General features: G+C 39.0%; 3 protein-coding genes across 4 annotated transcripts; 2 read left to right on the top strand and 1 right to left on the bottom strand.

Annotated features, from left to right (window-relative positions):
• The first annotated feature begins 344 nt into the window (after positions 1-344).
• Positions 345-12,616, top strand: eif3f (eukaryotic translation initiation factor 3, subunit F). The gene is made up of 8 exons (XM_062023173.1): positions 345-505; positions 862-932; positions 4,428-4,507; positions 8,634-8,771; positions 8,840-8,931; positions 9,073-9,209; positions 11,962-12,075; positions 12,461-12,616. Exons 1-8 carry the CDS (start codon positions 394-396, stop codon positions 12,536-12,538), a joined length of 822 nt encoding a protein of 273 aa, XP_061879157.1. The 5' UTR covers positions 345-393; the 3' UTR covers positions 12,539-12,616.
• A 586-nt stretch (positions 12,617-13,202) lies between these two features.
• Positions 13,203-14,210, bottom strand: LOC133631115 (MICOS complex subunit MIC26-like). The gene is given in 3 exon segments (XM_062023168.1): positions 13,203-13,592; positions 13,595-13,693; positions 13,696-14,210. Coding segments are annotated over 3 exon segments (642 nt in total). The 5' UTR covers positions 14,126-14,210; the 3' UTR covers positions 13,203-13,479.
• Positions 13,575-23,301, top strand: dnaaf6 (dynein axonemal assembly factor 6). 2 transcript variants are annotated; one of them, XM_062023170.1, is made up of 7 exons: positions 13,575-13,831; positions 13,915-14,652; positions 14,721-14,787; positions 17,145-17,250; positions 17,338-17,434; positions 21,732-21,817; positions 22,844-23,301. In XM_062023170.1, exons 2-7 carry the CDS (start codon positions 14,554-14,556, stop codon positions 22,971-22,973), a joined length of 585 nt encoding a protein of 194 aa, XP_061879154.1. In that variant the 5' UTR covers positions 13,575-13,831; positions 13,915-14,553; the 3' UTR covers positions 22,974-23,301. The 2 variants fall into 2 exon arrangements, with proteins under 2 accessions (XP_061879154.1, XP_061879155.1); XM_062023171.1 differs by having other exon boundaries at positions 13,575-14,139; positions 14,448-14,652.
• The last annotated feature ends 470 nt before the right edge of the window (positions 23,302-23,771 follow it).

Below are 23,771 nucleotides of genomic sequence, written 5' to 3'. Positions count from 1 at the left end.
ATTCTACCTTGGGTATTGATTCAATAGATATCTGTTGGTATTCATACGATTGATATTTGGATGTATCAACTCTGGGGTGGGCGATACTGCCATATAATATATGGCCATTACAGCCGACAACGATACTGATACATATACCTTTTAGTTGACCATTTTCAATATTTGTGAATAATTGTTTCTGTTTTCCTTCAACTGACATCATACTATATAGCAAAAAATATATAGAAAAAACACAATGTACCAATATCAACTAAATCATGAAAAAAATATCATATTAAAAGAGTGCTGAAAAACATTGCTCTGGTCAGGGTGGTATCGATTCAATACTGATGTTACTGTTGGTATTGTCCCTGTTGATATCTGGATCGTCTCGTCTCTACCCCCTTTTCCAACATGTCGGTGTACGGGCCGGTTGTGAAGATCCATCCTGTCGTCCTCGCCTCCATTTGCGACTCGTACGAGCGACGAAATGAGGGGGCGAGCCGCGTTATTGGGACTTTATTGGGTGTGTGGAGTCATTTTTGTATTTCAAATCCTCATTTAGCGCGCCGCGAGCTAACCGCTGTTGTAGCCTGTCTGCTAACGCATGTTGCACCCGCTAGCCGGTAGTTAGCTTAGCATAGTCACTCAATCACACAGTGTATCAGTTACTGGTATTTATTGTTATATATATACATAACAATGAGTTGTCTGGTCTTTTGGACGATCAACATTGATGGTAGCTTACCGGCAGTGAGGTAAGGCCGTGTGTTAGGGCCATGTTGATGTTTGGTGTCATCAGAACATACTTCTAGTACTGCTAGCGTACACTGGCTAACAATGGCTACCTGCTGGTACTTAACGTCTTTCTGGCCCCTTTAGGTACCATCGACAAACACTCCATAGAAGTGACCAACTGCTTTTCTGTTCCTCACAATGAGTCTGAAGACGAGGTACGTTGTTTGTGGCTGTAAACATTGTCTGTGTTCTGACTGTACTGTAGATCTCGTGTTGTCATAGGTAATACAGGAAATAACAATACATCTGATGGTGTCAGTACTTAGTAGAGCTACTGGTGTACTTATGGTATATAGACAGTACTTAGTAGAGCTACTGGTGTACTTATGGTATATAGACTGTGCTGTTCAATATTAGTTTAGTCTTTATTTAAAGGGACAATGCACAGAGACATTAAAGGCCTACTGAAAGCCACTACTACCGACCACGCAGTCTGATAGTTTATATATCAATGATGAAATCTTAACATTGAAACACATGCCAATACGGCCGGGTTAACTTATAAAGTGCAATTTTAAATTTCCCGCTAAACTTCCGGTTGAAAACGTCTATATATGATGACGTATGCGCGAGACGTCAATCGTTGAAACGGAAGTATTCAGACACCATTGTATCCGATACAAAAGCTCTGTTTTCATCGCAAAATTCCACAGTATTCTGGACATCTGTGTTGGTGAATCTTTTGCAATTTGTTTAATGAACAATGAAGACTGCAAAGAAGAAAGCTGTAGGTGGGATCGGTGTATTAGCGGCTGGCCTGCAGCAACACAACCAGGAGGACTTTGACTTGGATAGCAGACGCGCTATCCGACGCTAGCCGCCGACCGCATCGATGATCGGGTGAAGTCCTTCGTCGATCGCTGGAACGCAGGTGAGCACGGGTGTTGATGAGCAGATGAGGGCTGGCTGGCGTAGGTGGATAGCTAATGTTTTTAGCATAGCTCTGTGAGGTCCCGTATCTAAGTTAGCTTCAATGGCGTCATTAGCAACAGATTTGTTAAGCTTCGCCAGGCTGGAAAGCATTAACCGTGTAGTTACAGGTCCATGGTTTAATAGTATTGTTGATTTTCTGTCTATCCTTCCAGTCAGGGGTTTATTTCTTTTGTTTCTATCTGCAGTTAAGCCCGATGCTATCACGTTAGCTCCGTAGCTAAAGAGCTTCGCCGATGTATTGTCGTGGAGATAAAAGTCACTGTGAATGTCCATTTCGCGTTCTCGACTCTCATTTTCAAGAGGATATAGTATCCGAGGTGGTTTAAAATACAAATCCGTGATCCACAATAGAAAAAGGACAAAGTGTGGTATCCAATGAGCCCTTTTACCTAAGTTACGGTCAGAGGGAAAAAAGATACGTCCTGCACTGCACTCTAGTCCTTCACTCTCACGTTCCTCATCCACGAATCTTTCATCCTCGCTCAAATTAATGGGGTAATCGTCGCTTTCTCTGTCCGAATCGCTCTCGCTGCTGGTGTAAACAATGGGAAATGTGAGGAGCCTTTCAACCTGTGACGTCACGCTACTTCCGGTACAGGCAAGGCTTTTTTTTATCAGCGACCAAAAGTTGCGAACTTTATCGTCAATGTTCTCTACTAAATCCTTTCAGCAAAAATATGGCAATATCGCGAAATGATCAAGTATGACACATAGAATGGATCTGCTATCCCCGTTTAAATAAAAAAAAATCATTTCAGTAGGCCTTTAAGCTCAAAGACAGATATGTTCTGCACCAGATTATAGCTAAATAGCTCACTTCCATCTGCAGTCCCTGGCTACTTAAATTAAAGAGATACAAAAATCATGCAATAAAATTATACTATAGCATGTAATCAAATTACGAAAAGTCATAAATTGCCCATAAATTTTGCACACTCTTGGAGTCAACATGTGCATAGTCATGTACATAGTGTATATACCCCCGACCCCCCATTTTTTGTATATATTGTTTTTCAAATCACCTGACATTAGGGGTGTAACGGTACACAAAAATTTCGGTTGGGTACGTACCTCGGTCAGAGGTCACGGTTTGGTTCATTTTCGGTACAGTAAGAACCAACCAAATATACATTTTTGGGTTATTTATTTACCAAATTTGCAAAATCTTCCACCAAAAATATTTTTCTTAGTGGAATATTTGATGTGAAGTAATCGGAACCTTGGATAGGTCAATAATTCACAATAACATTTATTTTGATTCAATATTATGTTTTGATCAATGACAGTTTGAAAGAAACAAAAACAGCTTTGTTTTATTAGTCAACATTGCAACTTTTTCTAAATTACATTTAAACTTTAAGCTTTTTATTTCACTTTTGTTATGTTTTTGTTTATTTTAATAGTATTTTTAGAATGTGCCGTGGGCCTTTAAAACATTAGCTGTGGGCCGCAATGGCCTCCGGGGCACACTTTTGACACCCCTGTTATAGATAATAAAAAATTTAATCTGATAAATCTATGGATAAAAAGTAGAGCCTGGCAACGCATGCGCGTTTATCATAACTCTCTCGTTCTCTCTGTCTCTGCCCCTCCCTCTCGAATGCTGCTGCGCGCACAATTTGTTTGTTTTCAACCCCTTCTTAACCCTGAACGTACATTGAAAATACACGCAACCCTAACTCAAAATGCCGGACGTTTGAGGCATTTATGAAACTCCGCCCTGACAGCTCCGCAAAAGAGGACATGTCCAGTGAAAAGAGAACGTATGGTCAGTCTATCGTAGCCTGTTAGCTGCTAGCATGCCGCGTGTTGTGCCTCGGTGTGCATTGATTACACAACGTGCGTTACGCTACTTAATATGTCCGTGTGGAAACTCGTTTGGTACACCTCCGAACCGAACCGGAACCCCCGTACCGAAACGGTTCAATACAAATAGACGTACCGTTACACCCCCTACCTGACATGTATACTGTGTATATGCACATAATTTATCCGTTTTTTTAACATAGTTTTTTCTATACATGTTACAGGTTATATATATTTTATTATTGAATGTATCAAATATGATGAATATTTAATGGACCACAATGGAAACAAGCCTTTTGGCTTTTTGTGCCATCCATTGGCTTTTTCAAGCATTACATGGATTCAATTCTTTAAGATGTCAATAAACTTCTGATCAATCAAAAAAAAAACTAATTTACATCATAACACAGACAATACATGCTTTTGTTCACATCTGTCATTTGTAAAAACAACCATGATTTTAACACACACACCTCACAGTTTACAACAAAATGTTCTCATGCCTAAATATAATACACATTAAGTTGACATGTCAAACATTGTGCCCACCTCAGTGACCGTGTGAGCAGCTTTGATTGCTCCAAAGCCACTTTTTAACTTCAATTGTGAATGAAGAGTAATCTGTTAGACTTTTCAAGTTTGTTGTGACGTAGTTCCATTCCTTTATTGCTTTATATGAAAAGGCTGATTGTGCAAAATATGTTTTTACATCTGGGTACGTTAAACTGCCCCCTGGTGGAGGCTTGTGTGTTTCTAGTTGTCACAGCAGATGTCAGCTGACAAAGTGCTTAAGTGGCGCTGATGCATTGTTATTTAGGATTCGATGGGCCATCCGTATTGATGCTAATCTTTGAATGTTAGCAAAATTGAACAATCTATATTTTTTTCTGACTGATTCTCTTTGTCAAAAGGTTGCTGTGGACATGGAGTTTGCCAAGAACATGTATGAGCTCCACAAGAGGGTCTCTCCCACTGAGGTCATCATCGGCTGGTGCGTCTGTTTTAAAATCATATAAAGATTGAATGTCAGGGTTTCCCCCAGATTGCAGAGATACCTATGGTAGTGGAGGTGTGGTCATCACAACGTCATTAAGTAATCTTCTATGATGCATATACCTGCATTTTTTAAAGGCTTAAATGTATACATACTAGGGTTGTACAGTATACCGGTATTAATATAGTACCCGCAATACTATTGAATCATATTCGGTACTATACCGCCTCTGAAAAGTACCGGTCCGTGTAAACAAACTCCATTGGTGGATCTACACCCAACATCCACTGTAATGATACCAAGTACAGTAGCGTATCTAGTCGATACCACTATGATTACGTCAATATTTTTTGACATCACAACATCTTCTTTCATTGTTTTTTAATTTATATTATGTTTACAAACTCAGGAAATATGTCCCTGGACACATGAGGACTTTAAATATGACCAATGTATGATCCTGTAACGACTTGGTATTGGATTGATACCCAAATTTGTGGTATCATCCAAAACTAATGTAAAGTATCAAACAGAAGAATACGTGATTATTACATTTGAACAGAAGTGTAGATAGAACATGTTAAAAGAGAAAGTAAGCAGATATTAACAGATAATGAACAAGTAGATTAATAATTCATTTTCTACCACTTGTCCTTAATCATTTTGACAAAATAATAGAATGGAAATGACACAATATGTTACTGCATATGTCAGCAGCTAAATTAGGAGCCTTTGTTTGCTTGCTTACTACTAAAACACAAGTTGTCTTGAATGTTCAGTATTTTATTTAAGGACAAACTTGCAATAAGAAACATGTTTAATGTACCGTAAGATTTTTTGTTAAAACAAAGCCAATAACGCAATTTCTTGTGGTCCCCTTTATTTAGAAAAGTACCAAAAATTATCAAAATAATTTAACTAACACATACATTTAAAACTTAATCTGTATTATTAATTCGTATTGACATATATATATATATATATTTTATATTATAGCTAGGGTTTTTGCATGTCATTAAAAAACATTAAAAGTCATTTAATTGATTTTGCAAAAAACAAGCCTTAATTGGTATTAATAGCATTAAATAAGATGTCCAGAGGCATTAAAACATTTCACACAATGTATAGGCCTGGGCCTAGTCAACAAGTAAATTAATTGAACAATTAATGGACATAAACTTAATAACTTTGTCAGCATCGATAAATTGCTATGTCTGTGTTTGTAGGGCTGAACAAAATAATTAAATTTTGATATATACATTGATACTATAACGACCTGCTGCTGTAAATTGTTTGTGTGTTATGTTAATTTTCCCATGATCGTGAACACACTATGCCTGAAGTGAAAGAGGATTGGCAAAGAATGAGGAAATGTTGTGTCAGTAGGGCTGTAACGTTAGTCGACAATAAAAAATTTCGTCGACAATAGTCACAACGTCATCACTCGTGTTTTTCCGGCCGGAAGTGGGTCACTCGCAAAAACATTGTCCGTGATAAAATGTCAAGTGTGAGGATATTTCCTTTTAGTCTTGTTAAAAACATGAATACCTTGCTCATTTTGCAAAGCGGACCTAGTTTTTATAGCAGTACATTTGTGGTACGCGACCATTTAAAGCGGAGACATGATGTTTGGAGGGAGGATGTGGACACAGCCTCGGTAAGACTACTGTTAGCTCCTACCTTGCTAGCTAGCTAACAAGAGTGAGACGAAGTTGTGTGAAAAATAACTTCCCAACTATCATTTTAGCCAAAGTCAGCTAGCTAAATTTTGTCTACATCAATTCAAGCACATTTTAAAGCAGTGTCAATTTGCAAAGCCGTAAAAAAAAAAAAAAAAGGTGCACACACGCCGGCAGGCAGGCACCAATGCAGATGTATCATAAGATTAAACATATAATCTATTGAATAGCCAATATTTTTAAAATTAATCCAATATACAATTCTACACATTGAGTCTATTAAAGTGCTAACACTGCCAAGAGTTGATCAATGGTCAATATACCAGTGTGCAGCATTTTAAACATCCCAATATGCTTTTTTTTTTGAGGAAGTTAGATTTTGTTTTGTTTGTTTTCGTAGCTGCTATTTTAACTGTTTTTTAAATACATAACAAGGTTAATAGATTTTTTTTTTTTTTTACCACTTTGCCTTTCCTTTCTATTAAATGGACAACATTTTAATTTTTAACAGCTGAATCAGCAGCACAGTTACAGTATAAATAAATATTGATGAATGAATTAGTCATTTTGTTGTTTGTAAGCGCATGCCTAAATAATTTAAGCTGCATTTAGAAGTCGATGGAAAAATTAGAACCATTAAATGTGTATGCTTTACTATCCGATTAGTCGACTGATCGTTAAGATAACCGTTGACTAATCGACAATCAAAATAATCATTAGTTGCAGCTAGGGTTGGGTATCGTTTGAATTCGAACTATTCCGATTCCGATTCTTTGTTTCGATTCGATTCCTGACTATTCCCGATTCCGGTTCTTTTAAGAGGCAGGGTCAAAAAAAAGTTTAGGATATTTTAAATGAGCTAGCTAACCTACAGTCTTTCTGAATGAATAGTCTGACATTCTCCATCAATTTTAATTCTATTAACTTTTTATGAACTTTACTATAAATTCCTCACAGGGCGGTTTTCAACTAGAATATAAATATCAAATCTATGAACTTGAATATAAATAGGATAAATTATGAATACATTTTCCCAGGGGTACACTTTCCTCAAGAGAGCTTTATTTTTGAAAACGTCATGAAAACACATTTACACATAAGTGTATGATGCTGCAGGAAACCTCATGAAAACACATTTACACATAAGTGTATGATGCTGCAGGAAACCTCATGAAAACACATTTACACATAAGTGTATGATGCTGCAGGAAACCTCATGAAAACACATTTACACATAAGTGTATGATGCTGCAGGAAACCTCATGAAAACACATTTACACATAAGTGTATGATGCTGCAGGAAACCTCATGAAAACACATTTACACATAAGTGTATGATGCTGCAGGAAACCTCATGAAAACACATTTACACACACAAGTGTATGATGCTGCAGGAAACCTCATGAAAACAAATTTACACACACAAGTGTATGATGCTGCAGGTACTTAAACATGTTACCGTGCTCCCACTGATGGGCTAACCTGGTGCAGAAAAGCAAATAAACAATAAGAAACAACTTGCAAAACCCAGTCCAGATTAGCAGCAGGTACAGTATAAAATCAGAGACAGTTTTTGTTTAGGAAAATGACCATATCCGCCTTCTCAGGCAGGATGCGTGAGCGTTCTGGACAGATAGTGTCTCCTGCTGTGGAAAATACACGTTCGCTGGGTGTGGAAGAAGCTTGAACGCATAAATAGGAGAAAGCGAGATATGACAGCAAAGGATAAGTCTTTTGTTGGTTCCACCGGACCACCACCATGCAGCAGGGTCGTCAGACATAAGTATCGGTGGAACGTCCTGGTACATCTGCAGCTCTCTCTCCACTCGTTTCTTGATGGACATGGAACTCTGTTATTTCGCGGTTATTTCATTTTTTTTTGTAAAGTAAAGCCACACTTTCGACCGCCGACGCCCGCTATCCATGCTTGAGCTTGACTGACTCGCTCGGCTATGCTAACACTTCCGGCGGTGGGCGCTTTTTCGTTGGTATTCAGCGGCTTCTTCTTCCAGTTCGGCGGACATATTTTTTTCCGGTCGGCGGACTGGTATCGAAAATAGGAATCGAAATTTAAACTTTTGAACGATTCCGGGAGAATCGGAAAATTAGTCCCGGTTCCAATCGATACTCGATACCCAACCCTAGTTGCAGCCCTAGTTGTGTGTGAACAGAGACAGATGTGTGTACGCGAGAGGGAACACTTGCTGGAATTGGGCCGTCTGTTAGCATAAGATTGGCAATAAAAGTTAAAAAGGGCTTCGGACTTTGTGCGACTTCTTCTGGAGACTAAGATACATTACTTCAATTTGTTTTCACATTAAAAGCCTCATTTTTAAATTGTGGCTTTTTATGGTTGATTTTTTGCGGCTAAGTTGTACAATTACATTAAGGGGAAACCCTGAATGTTCTCACGTTTACCTAAAATAAATTGTCTTGCACGACAGGTACGCCACAGGCTTTGACATCACAGAGCACTCTGTGCTTATCCATGAGTATTACAGCCGCGAGGCCACTAACCCCATCCACCTGACTGCCGACACGGCCCTGCAGAGTGGCAAGATGAACATCCGCGCCTACGTCAGGTCTGTCACTCCATGCACTCTTCGAGACTAAAAAAAAATCATGCTGATGCTTACACCTTGTCTCACAGCGCACAGATGGGCGTGCCTGGGAAGACTGTCGGCGTGATGTTCACCCCGCTCACCATCAAACACGTTTACTATGACACGGAGAGGATAGGAGGTATTCAGGCAATTAAGCTTACATGTTGACGTGTAAATTAACGTAAGACGTAAATGTTACTGTGTTAATCCTCAATACATGGACGTCTTTATTGGTTTTGATTTTTTAAAAATCACAGGGCACGTTGTCTATTTTTGATAGTGGACCTTCTGCAGAGAACACGCTTGGCGGTCACTCGCACCAAGGGCCTGACGTCCGACCTTTCTCAGGTGGCTTGCTCTGCCTCCCGCATCCAAGACATGCTGGCCACCATGCTGGGTTACATTGAGGACGTGCTGGTGAGTAGATAAGCTCAAACTTTTCAGCAAGCACTTCTTTGACAACAGCAGGGCTGGATTTTAACCGTGGCATTTGCCGCGACCGCCCTTGTGACTTGCTGTAATGGCCTAAAAAATTGACCAGCATTTACAGCAACAACATGCCGTGACTGTCCTTGACTTTGTGCTTGTTAATGGACTAGGGATGTAACGATCAACGGTATAATGATAGACAGCTGTAAAATTGTTAATTACCAAAACACCGTCATTTATTAATGCATTTTAGGCAAATGCGTACTTCCTGAATACTGAAGCGCTGCAGCATCTGCGCATGCGCACTAGAGCCGTTCGGCTCAGGAAACATGGCGACTACATATTTTGCTTTGAAATTGTTCCCTCCGAGCTAACGGAGCCGATCGCTTCGTTTTACTTCATTTCAATCACTTCTACTTCCCTGGAATCTCGGTGTGCGATTAGGAGCCCAGTGCTGCTACAGGAGAACAATATTTCATGTTGCAGTTTCATTTTGAACGTGCAGCTGGCATCCTTCCGTCAGCTGCTGGGACTGCGAGTTAGCATGCAGCAGGCGATGTGTCGGGAACGTTGCCACAACTTGTTTATAAAGTCTGTAGTTTGTTTACTTGGATGCTCACTTGTTCTTTAATTTAACTGCTAACTTAGTTAGTGTTCCAATAACATCATTACTAGCTCAAATGTTTTGTCATTTCATCGAATTGATCGCTGGCTGAGTTGTCGGTGTGGCACAAAGATTGTGTGTTAGATGTAGGAGGTATCACTCCTCCTTATTTTTGTTGCTAAAGTATGTGGTTGTTGTTGAAAAACAAAGCTTGTTTATTTGACTTTATCTTTATTAGCCAAACTACTTTGTGTTTTATATTGATATGAAAAAGTACACACCATGTTTTTTTTTTACATTACTTGTTTTTTTTCATTCTACAAAGTAATTACTTAAAATAACCATTCAGTGACATAGCATTTTGTTCATGTTTAATGGTGTATAGTTAAATCCTATACGACATATTTCTGCTCAAACTTTCAATGGATGTGTCCTGATACAGCATGTACGTGTACACACATTAGTACATACCTTAAAACATACTTCTCTCTATAAAAATGTAAAACTAGAGATAAAGGCATCATGTAATGAAAATTCTGACAAGCTGATACTATTAATGATCCATTGTTTGCCAGAGGAATTGCGGGCGCCACTGTGGAGTGCTTCAAACAGCACCTTAAGACATTTTTGTTTAGGAAGGCCTACTTTTGGTTTGCACCGTCCGTCTTTCATGCATTTTACACTTGTGTTGTAAAGCTTTTATTTTGTTTCTGTCTGTTTTAACCCTGCTGTAGCATTTATAGTTTAGTCTTTATTCGAAGGGACAATGCACAGAAACATTAAGTTCAAAGACAGATATGTTCTGCACCAGATTATAGCTAAATAGCTAATTTCCATCTGCAGTCCCTGGCTACCTAAATTAAAGGATACAATACAATATATTGCAATATATATATAATGCAATACAATTATGACATTAAAAACATACTATAGCATGTCTTTTAAATTAAGAAAAGTCATAAAATGCCCTTTCATGGGCACATACTTAATATACAATACAACCACACCTCATTTACATCATCACACAAAGACAATACATGCTTTTGTTCACATCTGTCATCATTTGTAAAAACAACCATGATTTTAACACACACACCTCACAATTTACAATAAAAAATGCTTTGGAAATTTGTATGCAAATGTAAAGTGCGTTTGTAATGAAAATGCATTATTATTGTTATTACTACACTTGGCATCGTTACTGTTGATGTTAGTATCGATCAGTCCACCCCGTTTGTATTGAAGAGCTCCAGCTAAGCCGTTAGCGTGGCTTATTGTATCTTCCCAGGCTATAGACTACACACCTTACGTCCTACGGTGTGTAGTGTAGCATTTCTTCCTAGGGATACTTGCAAGAAACTTTGTTTTGTTTGTCGCCATGAAGGTAAGGATTAGTTAGTCACTCTCTCGCTAGTGAGAATGTTTCATTGCGTCGAGGACACCCTTGTTGGTGTCAAATTTGCACGACACAGCTAAACTGTTTTATCAACATGCATAACCGCGATACAAACGAGATTAGAAGCTGTATCGTCGGCCAAAGTTTTATAATATACCCTATTTTTCGGAGTATAAGTCGCACTGGCCGAAAATGCATAATAAAGAAGGAAAAAAACATAAGTCGCACATTTTTGGGGGAAATTTATTTGATAAGACCCAACACCAAGAATAGACATTTGAAAGGCAATTTAAAATAAATAAAGAATAGTGAACAACAGGCTGAATAAGTGTACGTTATATGACGCATAAATAACCAACTGAGAATGTGCCTGGTATGTTAACGTAACATATTATGGTAAGAGTCATTCAAATAACTATAACATATAGAACATGCTATACGTTTACCAAACAATCTGTCACTCCTAATCGCTATATCCCATGAAATCTTATACGTCTAGTCTCTTACCTGAATGAGCTAAATAACGTTATTTGATATTTTACGGTAATGTGTTAAGAATTTCACACATAAGTCGCTCCTGAGTACAAGTCGCACCCCCGGGCAATCTATGAAATAAACTGCGATTTGTAGTCCGAAAAATACGGTATATAATGCAACCCTAACACTTAAAACGTAAGTTCTTTCCAAATAAATCCATATCAGACAATTCTGTTAAACTGGACGCTGCTCAATCTGTTCAGTCAGGCAAGGTGGCAGCAGATAACAGCGTGGGCCGTTTCCTGATGGACCTGGTCAACAAGGTGCCCACCATTTCCGCAGAGGACTTTGAGAACATGATCAACTCCAACATCAATGTATGTGTCCTACAAGTTTGTATTTTTTTTAAATGGACAATTATTTCACTAATTATTAATGATGTTCCATAAATTATTTTTTTAATTTTTTCAAAAAGATTCGAATTAGCTAGTTTTTCTCTTCTTTTTTTCGGTTGAATCTTGAATTTTATAGAGTCGAAATTGAAGATAAACTATGTTTCAAAATTTAATTGTCATTTTTTTCGTGTTTTCTCCTCTTTTAAACCGTTCAATTAAGTGTAAATATAATTAATTATTAATAATAACAGAGTTAAAGGTAAATTGAGCAAATTGGCTATTTCTGGCAATTTATTGTCCTGTAAAAATCACTTGATGTCACCACTTTAAGAGCTTCACATAACATCATGTCACTGTTGTCTCGCAGGACCTTCTGATGGTGACCTACTTGTCCAACCTCACCCAGGCACAGATCGCTCTCAACGAGAAGCTGGTGCTGCTCTGAGGCGCCGTTATTTAATTTTTATTCCTTTTTTTTTTTTTTTTCTGAGATGAATAAACAATATTCTCTTGCTCATTACCATTCAAATGTCGTTTATTTTCTGTTAAATTCTTTGTTGAATGAGAGTATGGGGAGTAATCCTATTTTATTGGAACATGACTCTTGTCAGATCCTTGTAGTTCGCTGAGCTCCACACAGGGATCTGGGACTTCTCAATAGGAGATTTATTTCAGAAGGCGGGGCCTTGTAAAAAAAAATTATAATAATTGTATGTGATTGGAATAAACCACTTGTCCGCTATCTTGAATGACGTGCTACTTCAACCACTCACACGTGACGCTGATGAGAGCGACGCTGGGAAATCCAAACAGAACAGCCGACATAATTGGATAACGACAGAGCGAAAAGTTAGAGATCTTTTACTGAAACAACGCAGCAATGTCAGTAGACGATCGATGTCGCAAAACAGTTGCAATAGCAGGATCAATGTCAGCACACGACTCCTATTTGCATTGTTTGGATCAAACAGTCGCTTCAGCGTTACGTCACATCTATGAAATCCCGCCCGGCGATCCTGATTGGTTCATTATTTTTTGCTATCTTGAAGGAGTTTGCAATCCCCTCCAGCCAGATCCTTGTGGAGCTCAGCGAACTACAAGGATCTGGCGAGTCGGGTTCATTTTATTGTGCTGTATATGGATCATTTTGAATCTGCTTGTGATTGTAACAGGTTACTGCCATGTTGTAAACAGTGGCAGTCATATTTGAACACTCCAGAATGTAAACAGGGGGGGGGACATTTTTATTTACTTATTTGCATAAATATATGTTCAAGTAAGAAGCATGGTGGCACGCCATGTCCAGCCTGAGTTGTCATCAGTGTACAAACGTTTGGTAACACTTATGATTGAGAAAAATGGCTTGTGTCATTCCGTCCAACACCTTCAGCGTCTCCCCCCTGAGTCGCTACCTCCCTCGCTTTTTTTGCTCGGGGGATGGAGCATCTTGTCCAGGGCAGCGTAGCTGTACACGGCACCATCATACAGGGTGTCCCCGCGGACTTTGCGATGGCCGCGGCCCGCTCCGGGTAGTAGAGGGAGGCGCTGACTGCCATCAGACTCGCCGGGTAGATGAGCCTCTTCACCCGGGAACGTCTTCGAGAAGCAGCCCCAACACGCCGGTGAAGCCGATTATTCCAGCCCGCGCGTAGAAGTCCCCCGGCGGGGTCCTTTGAGGAACGTGAGAGTGTCACGACCCGCACCGAACCACGCTTTGGACTTTAGGCTCCAGGTGATCGTAAGTAATCCGACACCAAGCCGAGTACGGTTCCGCCAGCTTTCGGAGGGTGGCGATACTTCTCTCCAAATGACCCCCTTCAGGCTCCTCGGACACGGCGTTCTGCTGGCCTGAGGCGGCGTACACAGAGAGGTCGTCCCGGTTCCTCGACGCTGCTTGTTTCTTCCCGTCACCGGCCGCGGCCAAGACGGTGGCCGGCCACAAGGTGAAGGCTCCGGCCATGAAGACTCTACCTGTCACCTTCAACATGATCCCAGGCAACCATGCGTGGCTACGGCGTGTCAGGAGGGACATTAATCCTCAGCCAGGTTGTATTAAACCGCCGTTACACACATTTATATCACCATAATTCATATAAATTGGACCAGTATGTTTTATATTGTTTGACCACTCATAAAAACGCCCCTTGTAATATTAACCTTAGCTTATGCGTGTGATTTATTGGGATTATTTTTGCCGAAAAACGAATTCACCGAATTAAGTGTTTTGCTTTAATTGTCACTCGTCGTACTTCCTCTTAAAAAAGTGACGACTTGTATAACAAAACTTTTTTTTAATTACGTGCAAATATTTTTTCTCCCCCCTGTGACGTCATGGGTCACCACGGCAACCGCAGCGTCTACAGACAACACAAAGCGCCAATGGCAACAGCGATGGACTGAAAAACACCACAAAAACTTTGCACGTTTTATTTTAGTAGAAAAAAAAACATATTTGTGAAAATGGAATATCTTGGAGTTTCATCCGCCCAGAACCTCCAGGCGTTGTCTGCCTTGCTCTCCAACCAGCAAAAAGAGGATGACGATGAGGATGATTATAAAGTACAGTTCTGCATTCTTTTATTTGCCATTGCTGTCATTTTTCTGACCAAACCTCCAAATGTCTGCAGAACGTGTTGCCGTATGCAAAGATGAGTCCGGGAAACATCGGCCCTCCCAAAAAAAAGGACAAAGAAGGTAACAAGTCATAAAACTGTGGAAGTAGAATTGTCTCACATCAACTTATATGTATCAATATGCATATATTAATAAATATACAAATACAAATGTGATATACAAATAAATAAATCATTTGAATAAATAAAGGCGTATTTGTAAATATATTTTTGAGATTTGAAAATATATACAAATAAAATGTATAAATATAAAAATGTGACATAAAAAAATAAATCAAGAATTTGTATAAATAAACGTGTATTTGTAAATGTATTTTTGAGATTTGAATATAAATATGCTTGATTTTGTATTTCTATTTCTATTAAATTTGCATATGTGGATCGCTTTTTTGCTTTTGTGTCGATGAGACATTCCTACCACAAACCAGATGCGCAAATAAATGTGGAATTACACGTTCCCCTGAACAACCAGCAGAGGGCACTGCAGCCAGAGCGGTCTGGGTCACAGACATGGTTAGACACTGGCGAGCCAATCAGAGGCACACTAGGGAGGGTCATATAGTGGATTAAATGGATGGGTAAGAAATAACTAGTATTGATAACTGTTTTAGGTGTGTTGTAGTGGTGCCATGGTTGTATCTACTAGATAGTTTAGTCAGTCACTCAACTTTTACAGGTGTTGATGTGACAACGACGTCTGGCAACATCCAAAATATCTAACGAAGTAAAAGTGGAAGTAAGAGAAAAAAAAGGATCTTCCAGTAATGTACAGATACAGCATTTCAGTACTACTACTAGTGAAGTAGGCTTTAATAGCCTTGGCCTTAGCTCTACTTCGTTAGCTGCTAGCTGGCTAACGTTGCCAGACGTCGTCGTCACATCAACACCTGTAAAAGCAGAGTGATTGACTAAACTGTCTAGTATATACAACCATGGCACTACTACAACACACCTGCAACAGTTATCAATACTAGTCATTACTTACCCATCCCTTTAATCCACTATATCAGTGGTTCTCAAATGGGGGTACGCGTACCCCTGGGGGTACTTGAAGGTATGCCAAGGGGTACGTGAGATTTTTTTTAAATATTCTAAAAATAGCAAAAATTCAAAAATCCTTTATAAATATAAATAAAAACCTATCTTTTTTTCCAATAAGTTCAAGAAAGACCACTACAAATGAGCAATATTTTGCACTGTTATACAATTTAATAAATCAGAAACTGATGACATAGTGCTGTATTTGACTTCTTTATCTCTTTTTTTCAACCAAAAATGCTGTGCTCTGATTAGGGGGTACTTGAATTAAAAAACATTTCACAGGGGGTACATCACTGAAAAAAGGTTGAGAACCACTGCACTATATGACCCTCCCTAGTGTGCCTCTGATTGGCTCGCCAGTGTCTGACCATGTCTGTGACCCAGACCGCTCTGGCTGCAGTGCCCTCTGCTTGTTGTTCAGGGGAGTTTGTAATTACACATTTACAGTATTTGTGCATCTGTAAATACAAATACAAAATCAAGCATATTTGTATTCAAATTTATATTCAAAATATATTTACAAATACACGTTTATTTATACAAATTCTTGATTTATTTGTATATCATATTTGTATTTGTATTAGGGATGTCCGATAATGGCTTTTTGCCGATATCCGATATTCCGATAATTGTCCAACTCTTTAATTACCGATACCGATATCAACCGATACCGATATCAACCGATGTATGCAGTCGTGGAATGAACACATTATTATGCCTAATTTGGACAACCAGGTATGGTGAAGATAAGGTACTTTTTTTAAAAATTAGTAAAATAAGATAAATAAATTAAAAACATTTTCTTGAATAAAAAAGAAAGTACAACAATATAAAAACAGAAACTAGTAATGAATGAAAATGAGTAAAATTAACTGTTAAAGGTTAGTACTATTAGTGGACCAGCAGCACGCACAATCATGTGTGCTTACGGACTGTATCCCTTGCAGACTGTATTGATATGTATTGATATATAATGTAGGAACCAGAATATTAATAACAGAAAGAAACAACCCTTTTGTGTGAATGAGTGTAAATGGGAGAGGGAGTTTTTTTGGGTTGGTGCACTAATTGTAAGTGTATCTTGTGTTTTTTATGTTGATTTAATTAAAAAAAAACCAAAAAAAACAACAACAAAAAAAAACGATACCGATAATAAAAAAACCGATACCGATAATTTCCGATATTACATTTTAACGCATATATCGGCCGATAATATCGGCAGGCCGATATTATCGGACATCTCTAATTTGTATATTCATCAATGTATGCATATATATTAATATCATATTGATATATATAAGTTGATGTGAGACGATTCTACTTCTATATAAAACAAAATCAACGCCTACCTGGTGAGAGCTTACTTTTGCATTTCAGTGCCGCCTGTCTACGTGAAAGAGAACAGCAAAGACGTATGGAGCGTGGACGAGGTGGCCGAGGGCCCTCAGTATGACGACATCACAGACCCGCGACCACAGCCCGAGTCGGTCTTCACAGGAGCAGAAACTAAAATATGACCTCCTTTTGTGTCCTGCACAGACCTAAACAAATGTTTTATGGGTGTTTGCAGATATGAAGTCATGCTCAAGCAGAGTGTGGGGACAGAAGATGTATTTTTGGGCCTCAACAGAAAGGACCCGTCCTCCATGTGCTGTGAAGCCATGCTGGTAAGTTATGTTTTTGCAGAACAATGACATTTTGCAATGCTCAGTTTTTTTTTATTGAGGATCAGTATAAAGGTGCATAAATAATATTTATTTTTACCTATTCATCTCTAGGACAAAATTAGGCCGTTTGGTCACTTAACTCGAGGGTTGTCCTCATCCAAGATATTAATATTGGATGTCAGTCTGACATCAGCAAAAAAACAAAAGTGTTATTATATCAGCTTGTATCTGACATCTTCGATACAAGCAATCCTCCACTGTGTTTACTACTGCAGCCTACTAGGATCTAGTAGCTACACAACAGCTAAGCACACAATAACACACAAGCTAGACCAGTGTTTTTCAACCTTTTTATGAGCCGAGGTGCATTTTTTTCATTGAAAAAATCCGGAGGCACACCACCAGCAGGAATTATTAAAAAAAATGAAACTCAGTAGACAATAAAAAGTTGTTGTCGTAATTGTTGGATATGAATTTAAACCATAAGCAACCATGCATCACTATAGCTCTTGTCTCAAAGTAGGTGTACTGTCACGACCTGTCACATCACGCCGTGACTTATTTTGAGTTTTTTGGTGTTTTCCCGTGTGTAGTGTTTCAGTTCTTGTCTTGCGCTCCTTTTTTGGTGCAGTTTCATGTCTTCCTTTGAGCGCTATTCCCCGCACCTGCTTTGTTTTAGCAATCACAAATATTTAAGTTGTTCCTATCTTTTTTTGTGTGGACATCGTTGTCATGTCATGTACGGATGTACTTTGTGGACGCCGTCTCTGCTCCACACGCTGTAAGTTTTTGCTGTCGTCCAGCATTCTGTTTTTGTTTACTTTGTAGCCAGTTCCGTTTTAGTTTCGTTCTACATAGCCATCCCTAAGCTTTAATGCCTTTTCTTAGGTGCACTCACCATTTGTTTATTTTTTTACCTGCACGCTGTCTCCCGCTGTCGTCTGCATATTGTGATCACGACAAACTATCGTCGTCGTTCCCGACATCTACAGAGCAATTAGCTACCGGCTTCCACCTACTGATATGGTATGGTATAACATGGTTACTCTGCCGAGCTCTAGACAGCACAGACACCCAACAACGGCACATTATTTGCAGATTATAATTACTGGTTTGCAAAAAATATTTTTTAACCCAAATAGGTGAAACTGCATAACCTACCACGGCACACTAGGGTAATTAGACACACGTAATTAGTGTCCTTATCATGTTATGATTTTTTTTCCGCATTTAAAATACTTCCTCGTGAGTAACATAACATGTGATAGTGGTTCTTTAGTCAAAATGTTGCATGGATTTAGTTTTACGGACCCATCTTCAGGCCGATTTCTGACTATCTCTTCATAATGTGCCGTTTTGTCTTATTTATGTGCCGAAGTCCTCCTGCAGGCAAGCCCCTTCAACTGCATCTCCACCCCGTCAGCCATGTTGTAGTTTTTAGGGTTTCCATATCGAGTCTACTGGCAGATATACGTTTGAACTGTACGCTATTTTGTATTAGAAAGGGGCGACAGCAAACGATTTTAACATGCAAGTGCATGTGCAAGAAGATAGAGAAAAAGAAGGAACTTACTGACTACAACTGAATGAAAATGGCAGACTCGCGCAAAGCTTTTCAGGTAAACCTTTACCATATCTGGAGATAGCAGCTGATGAAACTCATGCAAAATATGTCACTAAAGTCTTAAATTCCAAACAGTTTGTTTGGAAGAAGATAAGATTGTTGGAAAAATATTTCCGCCATGCCTCCATGGTTTGATTTCACATTTTCGGGACTTGTGGGTATCCCAAACAAGTACCAACAAGTAGGAAATGTTATTTTAGCATAATAGGGCCCCTTTAAGTGAACAACGTTGCAATCTAAAACAGTACAATAGTCAATACAAACAAGTATCAAATAATTATGGTGGCATATTACTTACAGTCGTGGTCAAAAGTTTACATACACATAATGTCATGGCTGTCTTGAGTTTCCAATAATTTCTACAACTCTTATTTTTTTTGTGATAGTGATTGGAGCACATACTTGTTGGTCACAAAAAAAACATTCATGAAGTTTGGTTCTTTTATGAATTTATTATGGGTCTACTGAAAATGTGAGCAAATGTGCTGGGTCAAAAGTATACATACAGCAATGTTAATATTTGGTTACATGTCCCTTGGCAAGTTTCACTGCAATAAGGCACTTTTGGTAGCCATCCACAAGCTTCTGGTTGAATTTTTGACCACTCCTCTTGACAAAATTGGTGCAGTTCAGCTAAATTTGTTGGTTTTCTGACATGGACTTGTTTCTTCAGCATTGTCCACACGTTTAAGTCAGGACTTTGGGAAGGCCATTGCAAAACCTTAATTCTAGCCTGATTTAGCCATTCCTTTACCACCTTTGACGTGTGTTTGGGGTCATTGTCCTGTTGGAACACCCAACTGCGCCCAAGACCCAACCTACCGGGTTGATGATTTTAGGTTGTCCTGAAGATGTCAGGTTCAAACACTGATGAAATCTATTAAACAAGACAAGAAGCAAAGAATTAAACAGAGACAGAATTAAATTTGGCTCAAATTGAGGAGAGATGCCTGGACACTGTACCCTTGCACAGTGTATCAACACGCTCTGGCGAAAGATTGTACGCCACCTCTTTTACCTGGACTTTCCCTGATTACATTGCAACAGCTGTTTCCAAGGGACATGGGTCGTAAACAGCCATCGCCTTTGATTACAGAACAGTTCAAAAGAAAAAGGTTGTAAACAGTTCACAGAAAAGGTTGTAAAACAGTTCAAAGAAGCGGCGCCTGGAGGGGAGTCTGGTCCTGCTTCCTCTTCGCTTTTGTAGTTATTGGGTCAAGACAATATCGTTCTGTTGATTACGATACATCAAAGAAACAGAACACTTTCATGTTGCTTTCCCATCCTACACAGTGGAGTTTTACAAGCCTTCCTCTTGGTAGGTTCAAAGACAGCTTTTGTCATCTCGCCGGGAACTCATTTCAACACAAAGTTTTGTGATAACTTAGATACAATTATTCTAACAGAATAATTTGGAGGTAATTCTCCTTTTTCATTGTCCCATTTACTCTCTGTAAAGCATCAGTTCCATTGGCAGCAAAACAGGCCCAGAGCATAATACTACCACCACCATGCTGGAGGGTAGGAAGGGTGTTCCTGGGATTAAAGGCCTCGCCTTTTCTCCTCCAAACATATTGCTGGGTATTGTGGCCAAACAGCTCAATTTTTGTTTCATCTGACTACAAAACTTTCTTCCAGAAGGTCTTATATTTGTCCATGTGATCAGCAGCGAACTTTAGACGATCCTAGTCTTTTGACCACGACTGTACAAAGTCTCCATTATTAGAAAGTATCCAATAACAAATCATTTAAGTTACTTTGTCGTGAGCTTAACTTAATGAATTATTGTGGCCCATAGGTGTCACAAAAACAATGAACACCCCACTTTAATTTAAAGACAGCATGAGTCCATTCCAGATGGTTAATGATAAATAGGTTTGTGTTTTTTCATACCTACTACTTCACTTGATCAAGTCTTTTCTAACATCCCACACACCAAAATAGTAAAAGTATGAATGATTTCTGCTCGTACCGTATCGGATCAATATTGGTATCGGCCAATACCCAATCAAATATCGATATTTTCCTCTTCATCGCTAGACGTTGTTGACATTGCCATCTTGGATCTGCGCGGCTACCTGATTGGTCGAATGTGAAGCATGTGACAAAAACGTCACCTCTTGGGATGAAAATATTGTTACGCCAAGCAAGAAATAGTCCCGACTTTAAACACTAATTTAAAAAAATTTGCCTTGATGTCAAGTGGAGAACTTTTTTTTTTCTCATTGAAAACTAAAATATATTTTTTAAGAACCAAAAATGACTTAGTGCCCAGACATGGGAACGAGATTAAACGAAAAACGGGTTCACCATACGGCCTATGTCTTGCTCTGTATATTGTACAGTATTTTGTATTTTGTATAGTGTTTTGCATATTGTACAGGATTGCTTATTATTTTTATTGGATAGTAGTCTGTTTATTTCAATTCTTTTTTTTTTTTTTTTAATTACCTATTGTGTAATGTATTTTTATCCCATATTTGTTCCCACTACCGCACCTTAAATTGGAGTCCTTAATCTCGTTATATGCAAATATAATGACAATAAAGTCCATTCTGTTCTATTCTATTCTATTCTATTCTATTGTATCGGAAGTGAAAAAGATGAACCCTTACTTTTACACAACAGTCAAATATGCTGTATAAAGGTGACAATAAATATTTCCCCTTTCAGGTGAAAATCAAACTCCCAGACAGCAAAGCGTCAGACGTTACCCTGGACGTGAAAGAAAAGTTTCTTGACCTGCGGACACCTAAGTAGTAAGAAATGCTCTTTTAGTTTTCCTTTACATACGAGACGTTTCCATCTACATCCTTTCACTACACTCTTCTTTAAAGATGCATGACGCCTGGGGCCGTACTTATCAAGCTTCTTAGAATTACTCCTAAGAAGTCTGCTAAGAGTTGACTTAAGAGTAAATCAATTCTTCGCTGAAAGCTGCACTTAAAAGTTAGTTATCAAGCCTCTTACTCACACTTTCAGCGAAGTGTAGGACTGAATCTTAAGTGTCACACTCAGAGCTGAATTACGACATTACTATGTGCCGTAAACGGAATTTTAGGTGACGTCATTTCTGTGTCCATAGAAATGACCAATCACGGAAGGGAATCCGTTGTCTAAGAATAAAGAAATATCTTGGAAATATTTAAGTGGACAATGGGAGTGTATATTTTGACAATAAACTACAAAATAATACAAAACAAACTAGTCCCCGCCGGCACTCACGCTACCGCTCCCTCTCTTCTCTCGCCCACACACTCACTGACGTCACTCACCTCACGGCCACACACATACGCTACTGTCATAACATTTTCTTTCCAATTCATTAATTAGGCAACTAATTTGAAACTGGTGTGGGTGGCTCTATATATACTAGCCCACTGCAGACACATGCAGAAATCAACAAGGAATCGAAAAGTATTAAATCTGTGACAAAAATAATATCCGCTCTGTCTAAACGATACCGTTTGATCAGCTGCTCGTCATCAAAAAAAACAAAACATTGTTCCGTTCCCTGAACGTTCGCGCACGTCTCTCTCGCCTCAGTGCCATCCCCTGCTGGCAACTCCTAACCACTTAAGACTCCTCTGAAGGTCTCTTAAATATCGTGGAGAGTAGGAGTGATTCTTAGACTTAAGAACGTTGATAAAAAGCTTTTATTCTTAAGTTTGAGAGTAGGACTACATTTCGCAAATTCTCAGGACTTAAGTGTAAAATGGCACTCTAAGAAGCTTGATAAGTACGGCCCTGGTCTCTAACCTGCAATTATTGTCTTACCTTTGCAGTAAACTGGGTCTCCATCTCCCACACCCCGTCCTCCACCAGGAGGGCAAGGCCCAGTTCTTTAGCGAGAGGGAAGAGCTAGAAGTGACTCTTCTCATGAATCGACCGCTGGATGCTGTCAACATGCCGTGAGACAGAACCGCTCCGGCCCATAAAAGTACGTCCGGCCTGGATCGGATTCAGGTGGACCCTCTTGATGGCCTAGATCAGGGGTGTCAAACTCATTTTAGCTCAGGGGCCACATAGAGGAAAATCTATTCCCAAGTGGGCGGGACTGGTAAAATTATGTCATGATAACTTTAAAATAAAGACAACTTCAGATTGTTTTGGTTGTTTAAAAATACAACAAGCACAATCTGAAAACATACAAATAATAGTAATGTTTTTTTTTTTACACTTACATGTTGCTGTTCATAGTAGTCTATCTTCATTTGTCGTGATTTATAATTTCTGAATAAATGATGTGATAATATTTGTGAGTGTGGCAGAGTTTTAAAATGCTCTCATTGGTGTAAAATTGTAATCTATCAGAGGATGTAATACATAGTAATATCAAAATCTAATTACAGGATGTTATTAATGTAATTCAAAGTCAATCAATCAATCAAAGTTTACTTATATAGCCCTTAATCACACATGTCTCAAAGGGCTGCACAAGCCACAACGACATCCTCGGCTCAGATCCCACATCGGGGCAAGAAAAAACTCAACCCAATGGGCACAATGAGAAACCTCAGAGGGGACTGGGGACCGGGGCGATGTCGAGTGGATCTAGTTCAGTGTTTTTCAACCACTGTGCCGCGGCACACTAGTGTGCCGTGAGACACAGTCTGGTGTGCCGTGGGAGATTATCTAATTTCACCTATTTAGGTTAAAAATATTTTTTGCAAACCAGTAATTATAGTCTGCAAATGATGTGTTGTTGTTGAG

Source organism: Entelurus aequoreus, linkage group LG16 (assembly GCF_033978785.1).
Source record: "Entelurus aequoreus isolate RoL-2023_Sb linkage group LG16, RoL_Eaeq_v1.1, whole genome shotgun sequence".
Lineage (NCBI taxonomy): Eukaryota > Metazoa > Chordata > Actinopteri > Syngnathiformes > Syngnathidae > Entelurus > Entelurus aequoreus.
The sequence above is the reverse complement of the archived record's forward strand: the minus strand, read 5'-3'. Positions and strand labels throughout refer to the sequence as shown.

Excerpts from the sequence above, each read along its gene's own strand:
- eif3f (XM_062023173.1), top strand. The coding sequence starts at position 394 with ATGTCGGTGTACGGGCCGGTTGTGAAGATCCATCCTGTCGTCCTCGCC. Across the intron at positions 506-861 it reads CGTTATTGGGACTTTATTGG|GTACCATCGACAAACACTCC; the intron begins GTGTGTGGAGTC and ends TGGCCCCTTTAG. Across the intron at positions 9,210-11,961 it reads GTTACATTGAGGACGTGCTG|TCAGGCAAGGTGGCAGCAGA; the intron begins GTGAGTAGATAA and ends CAATCTGTTCAG.
- dnaaf6 (XM_062023170.1), top strand. The coding sequence starts at position 14,554 with ATGGAATATCTTGGAGTTTCATCCGCCCAGAACCTCCAGGCGTTGTCT. Across the intron at positions 14,653-14,720 it reads ACGATGAGGATGATTATAAA|AACGTGTTGCCGTATGCAAA; the intron begins GTACAGTTCTGC and ends AAATGTCTGCAG. Across the intron at positions 17,435-21,731 it reads TGTGCTGTGAAGCCATGCTG|GTGAAAATCAAACTCCCAGA; the intron begins GTAAGTTATGTT and ends TTCCCCTTTCAG.